We start from the raw sequence: 14,044 nt of genomic DNA on the forward strand, positions 1-14,044 counted from the left end.
CACTTCTGACAAGTTTTCCTGACACCAAGAGGAAAAAGGTAACAGGAGGGACCTCAAGCTGATTAACAGCCTTGATCTGTTCCTGTGTGAAGGGGGCAGCGCTGTATCCTGGCCTAGGGCAGCACTTTGCAGGGGGCAGCACGAAAAGAGACCCCGCCGGCTTGTGCTACACTGTTAGTGTAGTCCCAGTCTTATGGGGCGGACTGGGCTGAGAGGCAAATTAGTCTAGTGCCCCCATAAAGCAGCCGCACTGCTTCCGGTATGTGGGTGTCCGGCATTCCGCAACTGTAGGGGGGGTGTTGCTTTCGACTGGACTATCATCCTGGACCACAAACCTTCCTCACTGTGCTATTTTTTTTGGCATGGTTATATCTTTTTTTTTTTTTTTTTATCCTCTCCTTAAAATTATCCAAAATGTGTGCTTAAAGCAGAACTATATCCTTGCTTTATTTTTTTAGGAGTAAAGGAGGGTTATAGCCCCAGACAGTTTATTTTTTACCATCCCTGTCCCATTGCAGACATTTTCCTTCACTTCCTGCCCCAAACAGGACGTAAGAGGAAATCTATGCAAATTAAGGGAGTCCTTTGCCCCCCCAGGCCCTCAGTACTAGTGTCCCCACTTATTTTTTTTTAGGGCGGGTCTTAGAAAGGGGTGTGGCCTTGACAGGAAGGGGTAGGTCATTTAAATTGGGGGGTGCATGAGTTTAGTCAGGCCTAGGGCAGCACAGAACCTAAATACACTACTGGGTGGGGGGTTTCCCTTCCTTCCAATCTGATCTTGGAGATCCCCTCACTGAGCTCTGCAGAGTGTAAAGGGGAGCTCTCTGTCCCCTTTTTCAGATAAGCTTTATAAATTCTGGACTTTGAACGGATGTAGAGAAGACTGGTGAATAAACGGCTACAACGTATGTAGAAGGATGTGTTTCCTCTCTATCACCTGAGGCCAGTCACTTCACTGGGTATATCTAAGGGTTTGCAATAACTTTTAAGTATTGAGTAAATAAGCCGCATCTATATCCCTATAAGTATATCTTTGTGATGTAGCAAATAGATGCGAAATGGAACCCTTTACTGTTTGTCCAGTTTTGGCCATTCTTCTCTTGTTCACAGGAGTGCACTTATTTGGGCTCTCATTTGACCTGGAATCCACTCACAGCAGGCTAAATCCTGCTGTTGGCTGATGTCACAAAGCCACTTCAGGCTCTAAAAGGATACCAACCATATTTGTCATGGTTCATCTAGATCAGTGTTTCCCAACTCCGGTCCTCAAGGCACACCAACTGGTCATTTTTTCAGGCTTTCCATTATTTTGCACAGGTGATTTGATCAGTTTCACTGCCTTCTGGCCCGTACACACGATCTGAATATCGTACGACGGATCGTACGACTTTTTTCGCTTAATAGTCGCAAGTAAAATGAAATAGGTTATTAAAGTCACGAAAATTCTCGTACGACCGAAAAAAATAATCGGAAGTGATGTCATGTGTTGTAATGTATTTGTATTGTATTGTCGGACGACAACTGTACTGACTAAACGAAAATCGTACGAGGAAAATTTTCGTGCATGTCCGATCGAAAAATATCGGATGATCGGCTCTCGAAAGTAGTGTACACATGATCCGAAAATCGTACGATTCTTCATCGGACGATCGTTTTCGTCCGATATTCGGATCGTGTGTACGGGCCATTAGTAATTACCACAGCCATTTCATCTGAGGGAAATCCTGAAAACATGACCTGTTGGTGTGCCTTGAGGACTGGAGTTGGGAAACACTGATCTAGATGACTGATCAGCAATTGGCACAGCCTCTGTGTGCTGCTCAGAGTTGCCCCACCCCCTATCCAGCCTGGCATTACAGTGAGTGGTCGGTGACAGTCACAGCTCTGTGATGATTAAGACCCAAGCGATCAGCAGTCATGTGATGGCTCGGTTCTCAGGCATAGAGCCGGCAGGGGACAGCTGCAGCTTCAGAACAATGCTGCAGCATGCAGGGGAGTATGTATGGGTTGTGTGTGTGCGTGTGTGGTGTTTTTATTTTTATTTTACATGTCTACACTTCTCCTTTTTTAAAGAGCTGCTTCAGCCTGCAGTGGTATCTATGTAGATACTGACTTATTGAAGATCAATAACTGCAAAGGTTAGGGCATGCTTCACCACCTAAAAGGTGGTCTGAGTACTGTTACATGTGGAAAGAGAACCCTCTGTATTTAAGCAAGCGCTATATAACAGGAACCATGTGGCATAGATTAAACAGTTTTGCAAGGCACTCTAAAATAAAAAAACTTACTCATATCTTGTAATGCGCTACCAAGTTCTGCCTCATAGTCCAGCTTCAGTTTTGGTAAACTAAGCTTTATGGTGACTGACTGTAATGCCCGGTCTATATCATGGACAAATTCAGATGTTAGACCCTCTTCAATCAGGGTAAGGTTTTGCGTTACGGTAAGAGGCAGAAAGAACATGATGCTGATTCCTCCAATAAGTGGCAGCTGCATAATCTGGGAACAAGAGAAGAGAAATGAAAGTTCTACATTACAACCAGACAGTCCTGTTTTGTAGTCACTACTGTGTTTTTATTGAAAACCTTTCTTATGACAATAAAAGTACATGCTCCTATCTTCAAGAGCAGTTTCATTGCAGTGTGTATAAATCCAAGCAAATACCTTTTATATATAGTTTTTTTGTTTTTGTTTTTTCTTAAAAGCTACATTCATCTTTTTAAAAAGTGTCAGACATATGTCAGGGGACACAGACATTTGATCTTTATTGTACCACAACTAGAGGTCGACCGATATGGTTTTTTTTCTGACCGATGCAGATTTTTTTGTTTTTTTTGTTTTGTTTTCCTTCATCTCATAAAATCTAACAGTTGGACCCCTTTCACACTGGGGAGTTTTTCAGGCGGTGCGCTGGCAGGACGTTAAAGTCCTGCAAGCAGCATTTTTGGAGCAGTGTTTACCGCTCCTGCCCATTGAAATGAATGAGCACCGCTGCCAAAGCGCTTCTGCAGTGGCGCTACACTGGAGCATTTAACCCCTTCATCGGCCGCTAGCTGGGATATAGGCACCCCGCTAGCAGCAGAATAGCGCCACCAAAAATGACGGCATATCGCTGCTAAAGCTAGCAGCGTTTTATCGTCAACACTTGCCCGCTCCAGTGTGAAAGCAGCGGAGTTCCACCGAAAAAATAAAAATTAAAAGTCAACAGTTACAAATACTACAGCTGCTGACTTTTAATATATGGACACTTACCTGTCCTGGGCGCCCGCGATGTCTGCACCCAAAGCCGATCTCTCCCTCAGCTCTCGGGTGCTGCCGTTGCGGCTTCACTTCCTGGTTCCCTACTGTGCATGCGAGATCCCACTGATCCTGCTGTCGCCTGGGACCTGTGTGTCTCCCAGAAGACAGCGGGGGGGGGGGGTGGAGTAGGTGCCAGTCATGGGGCGTAGGTCACTACAGTGATCTATGCCCGGAAGAGGGAGCAAATACCTGGATTTCAAAGGTATCTGCTCCCTCCTCCCCCCTGAAAGGTACCAAATGTGACACCGGAGGGAGGGTGGCCGCTCGCTGTGTCACGGGAGCGTGCCCGCAAGGACTACACACAATGCGAGCTCTCTTGCAATGAATGTGTGTAGTTAGTGCGGGGGGCCAGAGACAGCCGCCAAGGGACCCCAGAAGACGTGGATCTGGGCCACTCTGTGCAAAACGGGCTGCACAGTGGAGGTAAGTATAACATGTTTGTTATTTAAAAAAAAAAAAAAAAAAGTTTTTGTTTACAACTCCTTTAAATACCATCAAGCTGTGACCCTCAATGGATTTTCTGGTGAGTATAGAAATTCTGTTTTCTTTGAGGCACACATAATTTAAAAAAATGGGTTATATTGCTGCCTACAGGAGGATTGGACACTGCAAACAAAAAAAAATGTGGGCCAGCCCAGGATAATCCCTACTACTCCCAGCATACCTCAGTTTTTGAATGGACCCTGCTGAGAAAAACAAACCCTTTTTTCTTTGCTGTTTTTCCTCTCTTCAATTAAGTTTACTGTTTTGTCATCGCTTGAGCTAGTCTCTACATGGCTATCCAGATCTGCTTTTTCTTAGCAGTGGCACACCCCAACCATCAGGGTGGAATGGCAGAAAGATAGGAGGGAGTGTCCTCTACACTTGAAGGTGTTCCAGAACCTGTCACAAGTGGAAGATGCTGCATGTAGACCTACTGGCCTCCAGGTTCAACAACATATTGGACAGCTGAGGCAGTGGGATGCTCTGTTGGTTCTGTGGAACCTCATCTGCAGGGTCTGGATAGAGTATTTCAGTGGTCCTCCTAGCTCTGGACTAATCCAGACAGATGTGGTACTCCAACCTAATCAGATTGGCAGATGCTCTGTGAGCTTCTCCATATTTTCTGGGTCTTTGTCTCCAGAATAGATTTTCCCCAGCTCTGCTTGGAACAAAGGCATTTCTGAATGAGTGATTTCCACAATACTAAAGTCTTCTCCCTGCAAAAACTATCACAGCACATGGAAGGCATACTTTGCTTGGGTGCAAAACAAGAAACTTTCATCCCAAGAAATTCTCAGTGGGACAAATCTTGGCCTTTTTTGTAGATGGGCCTGAGCCAGCATTTGGCCTTAAGCAACCATTATGGGTCTTGTCTGTGCTTGCAATCTTGCTCCAAAGACTGTTCGCTTCCCATTTTTTGATTAAGACCTTTCTGCAAGGTGTTTGCCATTTTTTTACTTTTGCCTTCCCCTGTGACTATGTGGGATCTGAATTTGGCCCCCTCTGTGCTTCATTAAACATATTTTGAACTGATCAGGGATATTCTGTATTCCTCTCACTTACAAAATTGTGTTCCTCATTGCCATCACTTCTGTGAGGTGAGTGTCTTTGCTGGCGGCTTTATCCTGTAAATAATTATTGCTGGTCCTACACAGGAAAAGGTGGTGTTGAGACCCAGAACTTTCTTCCTCCTGAAGGTCATTTTGGCTTTTCACCTCAACCAGGGCATCGCTGTTCCTTCCCTCTGCCTGGTTCCAGTTCCTTAGAAGGAAATCTCTCTTCATTGCCTGGAGGTAGATTGTGATGTCTGTTAGACTGACTTCTCATCTCACCATTTCTTGTTGGGTCAGACAGATCATAAATGAAGCCTATGGACTTAAGAATTGGGTTCAACTTTTGTCATGGTGTACTCCACTAGGTCTGTGAGTGCTTCTTGAGCTTTTTATCATTGACCAACTTTTTCTCAGATTTGCAAGTTTACGACCTGGTCTTCTTTTTACACATTCTCCAAGTGTTACCAGGTGGATGTTTAGGCTTAATATGATGCCAGCTTCATGCATAAGATCCTTAAGCTGCACTCCATCCCCAGATTTTTGTTTTGTTTTTTGGGCCTGTGTTTTTTGTTTGCTGTGTCTGAGAAGTTAAAAAATGACGTCTGTACTCCCTGTCACATCCTTTTCTTAGAGTCCATTGAAGGACACCGATCACACCCTTTTATTTTCTGCTTTGCGACAAAATTTAAGCATGCTGGGAATATGAGGGGGTTATGCTGACGGTCACACTACTTAGAAAGTCTGTGTTTGTTTATTTATTAATTCTGCTATAGAGAATAGATAAAATGTATAAAATAGAGAATTGGGCAGAAGGTAAAAAGACCCCTCACTTGATTTCAAAATGGCTGCAGTGGAACAGAGCCAAAAACTCCTCCAATGACGACATCTTGTATAAGGGGACCCCAAGAGAAATATGAAGGCAGTGAGGAATTCTAGTAATTGCTGTCGGTGGGCTTGGCTTAATTATCTTAGAGAAATAGAAAATGAAAGAGTATGCATTTTACCTGAAGTCTTTACCTTTGGGTTTTCCTGCCACACACCAGAGCACTGGACACTGACAAACAAAAACATTTCAAGTCCGTCCAGAATAACCCCTCCTACTATCAGCATGCCAGTGTCCTAGGAGAATGGACATCTTTTCTTCAGCTCTGCTGGGAAAAGTCTGACCTATTGATTTTTGCTACAAATCTTTTTCTTCAATTTTCAATTTTTCCTCTCTACGTCACTGTTTAGCGCTGGTCTTGTTGACTGCAGCTATTCATTATTTATGTATAATGTGGCACATTCTGTATAAACCGCAAAACAAAAAAAAGTTCTTGGGCTCCAATTATGAATCCAGGGTTCATTACAATTTAACACGGATGTACTTTTTTATTTCCTTTATATTTATAACTATTTTATTGATTTTTTTTTTCTACCCTTATCTGCAATTTGGTGTGTTTTTTTTATTCACATTGTTATGCTGCTCTCCTGGGTCCCTGTGCTTGCTTATGGTCCTGGCAGATCTTGAGCTGCCGGCGCAGTCTTCTGTGTACACACGTTTGTTAGATCTGATCGTGGTTGTTGCCCATCCCTAAGTTGGACTGCTTTTGGATGTCCAGGTATAGGCTTTGTCACTCAATAGATGAAAAATGTAATAGGATTTTTTTTTATCCACTGTAAAGTCCATTAAGGAACATACACTCACTGGCCACTTTATTAGGTACGCCTTGCTAGTACCGGGTTGGACCCCTGTTTGCCTTCAGAACTGCCTTAATTCATTGTGGCATATAGTCAACAATGTGTTGGAAACATTCCTCAGTGATTTTGTTCCATATTGACATGAGAGCACCACGCAGTTGCTGCAGATTTGTTGGCTGCACATCCATACGAATCTACCATTCCACCACATCCAAAAGATTCTCTTTTGGATTGAGATCTGGTGACTGTGGAAGCCCTTGGAGTACAGTGAACTCATTGTCAAGATTCAAGAAACCAGTTTGAGATCATTTGCGTTTTTTGACATGCTGCATTATTCTGCTGGAAGTAGCCATCAGAAGATGGGTACAATGTAGTCATAAAGGAATAGACATGGTCAGCAACAATACTGGGGAGTGTAGGTCCCTCCCTCTTTGTTTATTATTATTCTCTTGTTACTGCTTGGTACAAAACTGTATGCTGGTAATAGGAGGGGTTATCCTGGACTGGCCTGCAATTTTATGTTCTTTGCCAGTGTCCAGTTCTCCTGTGGGCAGCAGTGTCACTCAAAGGTAAAGACATCCTGTGTCCCTCAATGGACTCCTAGAAAAGGATTTCACAGTAATTCCTATTTTATATTATAATCCATTGTTTCCATGCATGGTTGTATAATTACTGCGCTCTCGCTTTCTATTATGCTCCAGTTTTATCCTCCCCTATAAAAGTATGTCAACTGCTAATTTATTTTTCTGCATGTTTTGTGATTTGCCAGCCACACGAAGGCTTCCTTCTTATTTATTGCTCAGCAGATGTAAGATAAAGGCCTACAAAATATTTTGTGCAGCCTCTGGCAATATGAAATGATTCCGTACAAAAAAAATAAAATACTGGGCTCATTTTTGAGCTGCATAAATAGCTGTCCAGAGAATTACTGCCTGGTGCATATTTTAGCAATAATCATTGAATTACTAAGAATCTAGAATCATTTATTCTTCAGTAAATTCAAATAAGTTATGTTTTAGTTCTTCTTCCCTTCAAGCAGTATGACTAGTATACACAGAGGAAATACTTATGATTTGCTGATATAGAGAGCATTGGTTTTTCAGCGTGCTACCAAATTAATCCATTAATATAAGCCTGGCAAAGTCATAACAAGTTGCAAGTAGAAAGAAAGACAATGAACCCCATTTATCAAGGTGTCTTAAAGTAGAAATGTCCGTAATGCCCTAAACCAGTGTTTCTCAACTCCAGTCCTCAAGGTGCCCCAACAGGTCATGTTTTCAGGATTTCCCTGAGATGAATTGGCTGTGGTAATTACTAAGGCAGTGAAACTGATCAAATCACCTGTGCAAAAAAATGGGAAGGCTGAAAACATGACCTGTTGGGGCGCCTCGAGGACTGGAGTTGAGAAACCCTGCCCTAAACCACCAATCAGACTTAAAATATGACTGTAAATGTGGGGGCAGATCCTTGTACAATTGCATGGGCGCAGCGTATGTGAGATACGCTACGCCGATGTTACTTACTTTTTTAATCTTTGAATCCACAAAGAATTTGCGCCGTAAGAATTGCATCTAAAATCCGAAGACGTACGCCTGTCGGATCCAACCCAGATGCCGTCGTATCTTGTTTTGAGGATTCAAAACAAAAAAACGATGCAGGAAATTTGAAAGTACGCCGGCCTATCACTAGATACACCGGCGTACTCTCTTTGTGGATCTGCCCCGTGGTCTCTAAACTAAATAGTCCACCCCTATCTAACGAGAATGTCTAATGCTTCAATATTTATATTCTTGCTTTTATTTTTTATTTATTATTATAATCAAAATTAATTTTTTACCATTTGCAGGAAGCAAATGGAAATGCTAAACAAAAGCAGCAGCTCTCTGGATGATCAGATAGGGAGATCAGATTACACAGAAGAATGTCTCACAACCCCCTTTCTAAAGAACTAAACAATAGCCCTGGGACGAAAAGTGACTGCATTCAGTCAGGTGCAGCCGCAGTCCTGGTATTTTAACAATAGTACAACAAACGCAAACAAATGGAAAACATCATTAAAACACTGGAGCTTCTTGTTACAAGACCCAAAATTGGGTCCAGTGCTTCCTGGAAAGCCTAAGAAAATTGAGTACTGTCCATGATCCTTTCTTTATTTGCACTAACATACAATTTTTGTATGTTGGTGCAAATAAAAAAAGTATTATGGACAGTACTCAATTTTCTCTGTCACAATTGCACTAATATGGCTACAATCACGTCAAGTATGATGGAAAGCCTAAGGGCCCTTTCACACGGGGCGGATCAGTAATGATCCGCCTCCGTGTGTCCGTAAGCTCAGCGGGGATCGCTCTATATTTCCCCGCTGAGCCGTCGGCTGACAGGACGGTCCCCGCACACTGTGCAGGGACTGCCCTGTCTTTTCTCCACTCTCCTCTATGGGGGGATCGGATGAACACAGACCGTGTGTCCGTGTTCATCCGATCCACAGGCGGAAGAAAAAATAGGGTTTTATTCTGTCTGCAAAATCGGATGTTTGCGGAGGCGGGGTGATTACGGGTGTCAGCGGATGTTTATCCGCTGACACCCGCAATCACATAGGGACCAATGTATTTCCCTTTTTCATCCACAAACGGATGGATGAAAAAACGGACATACGGTCCGCACGTCTGAAAGGGCCCTTAGATAGTATACAGGAGAGCACACAACATTGTTACACCTAGGATTCATTTTTCAGCTTCCAACCCCACCCACCCTCTTGCTACTTTTTTGTAAACTTATCAGCATGTTTCAGTGCAAGAAAATTAAATGTCAAATGTGCCACTTTGTACAACAGAAGTTTGGGAAGCATTCTGTTAAAGTTTACACCATCAAAAGTTTCTTTACTCGCTCTACAGAATTTGTGGCCTTTCCTGCCCCTGTGGTCTCCTCTGTGTGGGCCGCATGATTCGTACCGCAAGGGTCCGCTTTAGGGAACACAGGAGGTTCATTGAAGACGGGAAGGAAGAGCTCAGTATCCCCCAACATTTTTTATTAAACATCACAATAAGTTGACTGAGGGCTTGAGAGTTTGGGGTAGTGGAGTCCATCCTTCCCTGTGACTTGACAGCGAGACCTTCTGGATATGTATGCTGAACACTCTAGTACCTGGGGGACTCAAGGAGGAACTGGAAATTAATATCATTATTTAATGTTTTTTATTTATATATCTTTCTGCAAGAATTTCTTATGTTTTATTAATTATAATTTATCATTATGTATTTTACATGATCTGATTCGTGAATTATAACTATTTTTCAATTTCTTTCAGAGTATTATAATTACTATATAGAAACATGTATTTTTATCTATTTATTTGTTTTTATGCTACTAGCAATTAATGTTATATCTTATATGATTCAATTATAGAAGATTTTGCAATGGTCTATTCACTCTGTTCATCTGGATGGACCAGAAGATTCAGCTGCTACATTCTCCTCACCCTTGTCCCCTGCACCTGTGTGTGCTGTGTTTTTTTATCTTATTCTTAATTTTTATGTAAAGACAGGTTTTTTAATAATTTCTTCCTTTTTTTTCTGTCCAGGGCATCTACCATCACCACACAGGAACCTGTCTATGGAGTCTGGCACAGCCTACTGCTGAGCAGACACTGCTGGTCATACAGCAGAAAAACAAATAGTATTTTTTTGATTTTTATCACACAGAAAAATCAACAGCACCTCACCTCCTCAGAAGTATTTCTGCTCACTGCTCTCCTTCACTCAAAAAGCCTCAGGATGCAGCAATCAGTAGTAATCCTCTGGATTACTTATAGAGGCCTTAATTGCCTCATTCTGAACAGCTGAAGTTTTTCAACGCCCTTAAACCTTTCTGGCTACTTCTGCAGCCGACACCTGATAATAATTGGTGTATTGTCTAAACAAGGCAGAAATGTATCTGTGACAACACCCACAGATTTACCTGACTTCCTGTCACAATATATATATATATATAATATATAATCTCCCCAGTGGGTGGGCCAACTTGAAAAAGGAGGTGTGCTTTTGGGCCCGCCCCCACTTGCCTGTCATGATCCCCCTGGCTTTGTTTGTGGTACAAGTAAGGTTTGGGGATGCTGCCATATTTTACTACCGCACAGCAGGTCTTTGCCTGGGCTTTGCAGCTGTTCATCAGTCCATCAAGACTGTTGCCGTCTGCTAAGTTTATGTGGTCTGTGTTCTTGTGTGATTTCAGGTGTGAACCAGCTTTAAATCTAAACACGCTGGGATTGAGATACTATTCAGTGAACAAAAGTCAATAGCTACAAATACTGTATTAGCTGACTGTTAATAGACACCTAGGTTCCATTCACACCTGGGATGCTTTGCGATGCCATTATTTCTCAATGGCATCCCAAACGGGGTGTGATTTTTTTTTTTTTTTTTGCAGCGAAAATCACAAAAAAAAATTGTGGGACGCGTGTGTCCCAAAAGAAGTTCTAGAGATTGCATTTTGGCAGGGTATTTAGAAATCATACCATCGCAAACTCACCCCACATTTTGCCGCAAATCACCCGGGTGTGAAATGAGCCTTACCTGTTCAGGGATTCAGAGCTGTCCTCACCCGGGCCAATTCTTCGTCGGGTTTTCGGCTCCCCAACACCACTGTGTTGAGTGTGGGAAGTTGGCTGTGACTCCCTGCTCTGTGCAAATGATCCCTCAACCTCCTGTGACTCGTCCCAGAAGGTTGTGGGCGCAGAGGGAGGGGGATGAACTTCCACTTGGATCGCATATGCGATTCCAGCAGAAGTGGAGAGCGGGTACCTGTAAAAACTAGGTACCCAATCCTGAAAAAAATATTTTCACTCTAAAGTGTACCTGTATTAAGTAACAAGGCCAAGGTTGTAAAGCAAGCACCATAGATTGCCTGTGCTTACCTTAACTATAGTGACATGCTTATTAGTTCTGTCACTGGACTCCCATAAAAATACTTTGCATTGGACCATGTGACTGGGCACTACATTATGAGAGGAAGGTAGCCTATAGCGCCTTGTAGTACTGTTTTTTTTTTTGTGAGGTTTTGGTGGCAGGAGAACACTAAGATGTGTCCAGGCCTTATTATGTCTACTGTGAAGACTTGGTCTTAGTTGAGTCGTTTTTAACTCAAAACAGTTTTGCTTTAAGAACAGATTTTATAATTTTTTTTGTATTGAAAGAGAAGGGCCCTTCATAGGTGTGCACAGCCTATAGCATTAGGATGTGCACCCCCAAAAGCTTAAACACGTGCGTGCGTGTGTGTGTATCTTCATGTATTTGGCCCTGGTACAATAAAGCGGAGTTCCAGGCTTTTTATGTTTATTAAAACTCAGCAGCTATCAAAAAGGGTTGCTGCTGACTTTTAATAAACAGACACTTGCCTGTTCCACGCGTCGCTTCTCACCGCCGGTGCCTCCATTGCCACTCTGGGCAACTGGCCTTGACAGCTTTCGACTTCACGGCCAGGCACGCACTACGCATGCGTGAGTCGTGCTGCGCGCTCGGAGTGGACAGGTGATCTTCTGGGACCAGTCACGTGTCCCAGAAGATCGCCTAGGGCGAGAGGAGGAGTTGCCTAGGTGGAAGGAGGAAGTGGGACAGGAAGTCCCACTCCTAACGAAGCCCCCACTCCCCCCCCCCAAAAATGACATGCCAAATGTGGCACAAAAGGGGGCAAGGAGTGCTTAAAGCAAAACATCTCTTTAACCTACCTGCTGGCACAATGAAAGAGAAGTGTGTAAGCACTTCTCTTGTGGTAGGACAGGTTAGAAGGAGATCTTTTTCCAGCACACAGAGCAATAATGCTAATGTGCACTAGGTAAATAGGGTGTGCCCAGGCACACCCTGTGCACAGGCACACCCTGTGCACACGCCTATGGGGATATTTGTATGGAAAGCTGTGTGATGTGTACAGGAAATTTTTCAGCTTTTTAACAGATGGCCTCCATGTTTTATACTGCTAGAGACCAGGAGATCTAGAGGTAGTATTCAAAAGGTAAGGATATGACTTCTCCGGCTACTATATACACATTAATGAAAATGTAATAACATGATGTAAGATGTGGAAAAAAGAGGCTTTCAAAGAGTACTGGCTTTTCTCACCCTGCAGCTAAAGTCCGAGTCTAGGCCATATCTCACAGGGACATTGTTGGCTGTCATCATTGGAACTGAGATGGATGTCTGTTCATCAGTGTAGAATTCACGTAGGACAGTTTCACGGGGATTAAATTTGTGCACCCATTGACCTGTGATGAATTCCAAAATATGTTACAATGATTCTCACCCCAAATGGAAATACCATTACACAGCATGCTGTTAAAAAAGAGAGATGAGCTTTTGTTAAGCATTACACTCCTATCTCCATAAAACCATTAATTTGTTCATAATGTTGAATAATCTACCAGCATTAGGAACGTTTGTTACAAAAATAATAATGAACACAGTTGCCTTCTTTATGTAAATGAAGGTGAGACAATTGGCCTATAACAGTAATATAATATATACAAGGATTTACAAGCAGATAAGCGTTAATTCAATTTTTGAGTGGAACTCCGCTTTAATTTCCTAAATGTTTTAATTGTTTTGGGCTTCTTGCCTTACTTAATATGTATATGTTGTTTTGACGGCATAATTCCATAACTTCAAATGTGTTATATGGGTAATAGAAAAATATTCTTTATTTTATTTTATCTTTGCCAGAATGTATCCCATGTCCATCAGTTGACTAGTAATAAAAGTAGCCTGGCATCTTTAGTACTCTGGTCAAATTTTTAAGTATAACCATGTTTTTCCAAGGCCAGTGTAGTATAGATGTTTAACCACTTCCCGCCCGGCCTATGGCCAATTTACGTCCGGGAAGTGGTTCTGAAATCCTGACAGGACATCCTGCAGGATTTCATGCCGCGCGCGCCCGTGGCGATCGGTGATGCGGTGTGTCAGTCTGACACCCTGCAACACCGATCTCGGTAAAGAGCCTCCGGCGGAGACTCTTTAACACGTGATCAGCCGTGTCCAACCACGGCTGATCACGATGTAAACAGGAAGAGCCGTTGATGGCTCTTCCTCACTCGCGTCTGACAGACGCGAGTAAAGGAGAGCCGATCGGCGGCTCTCCTGACAGGGGGGGTTCGCGCTGATTGTTTATCAGCGCGGCCCCCCCTCGGATCGCCACATGGACCACCAGGGAAGCCCACCCTGGACCACCAGGGTGGGCAAAAAAAAAAAAAAAAGCATGCACAAAAAAAAAAAAAAAAAGTCTTAAAAAAAAAAAATGCTTTTTTTAAAAAAAAGATGCCAATCAGTGCCCACAAATGGGCACTGACTGGCAACATGGGTAGATCAGTGCTGCCCCACAATGTCCATCAGTGCCACCCCAAGTGTCCATCAGTGCCACCCCACAGTGTCCATCAGTGCCACCCCACAGTGCCCATCCATGCCCAGTGCCCACCTATCAGTGCCCATCTGTGCCACCCATAAGTATCCATCAGTGCCACCCATAAGTGCCGCCCATGAGTGCCC

General features: G+C 43.2%; 1 protein-coding gene across 2 annotated transcripts in view; it reads right to left on the reverse strand.

The window, feature by feature from the left end:
• The window catches only part of SERPINF1 (serpin family F member 1), a 91,411-nt gene that overhangs the window by 2,577 nt on the left and 74,790 nt on the right, over window positions 1-14,044 (reverse strand). For both annotated transcript variants that reach the window (XM_040338374.1, XM_040338375.1), the window contains exons 6-7: window positions 12,629-12,771; window positions 2,289-2,499 (exon numbers count right to left, since the gene is read on the reverse strand). In XM_040338374.1, coding sequence (XP_040194308.1) covers window positions 2,289-2,499; window positions 12,629-12,771 — 354 coding nt within the window. The remainder of the gene's footprint in view (window positions 1-2,288; window positions 2,500-12,628; window positions 12,772-14,044) is intronic.

Source organism: Rana temporaria, chromosome 2, assembly GCF_905171775.1.
Source record: "Rana temporaria chromosome 2, aRanTem1.1, whole genome shotgun sequence".
In the NCBI taxonomy this organism is placed as follows: domain Eukaryota; kingdom Metazoa; phylum Chordata; class Amphibia; order Anura; family Ranidae; genus Rana; species Rana temporaria.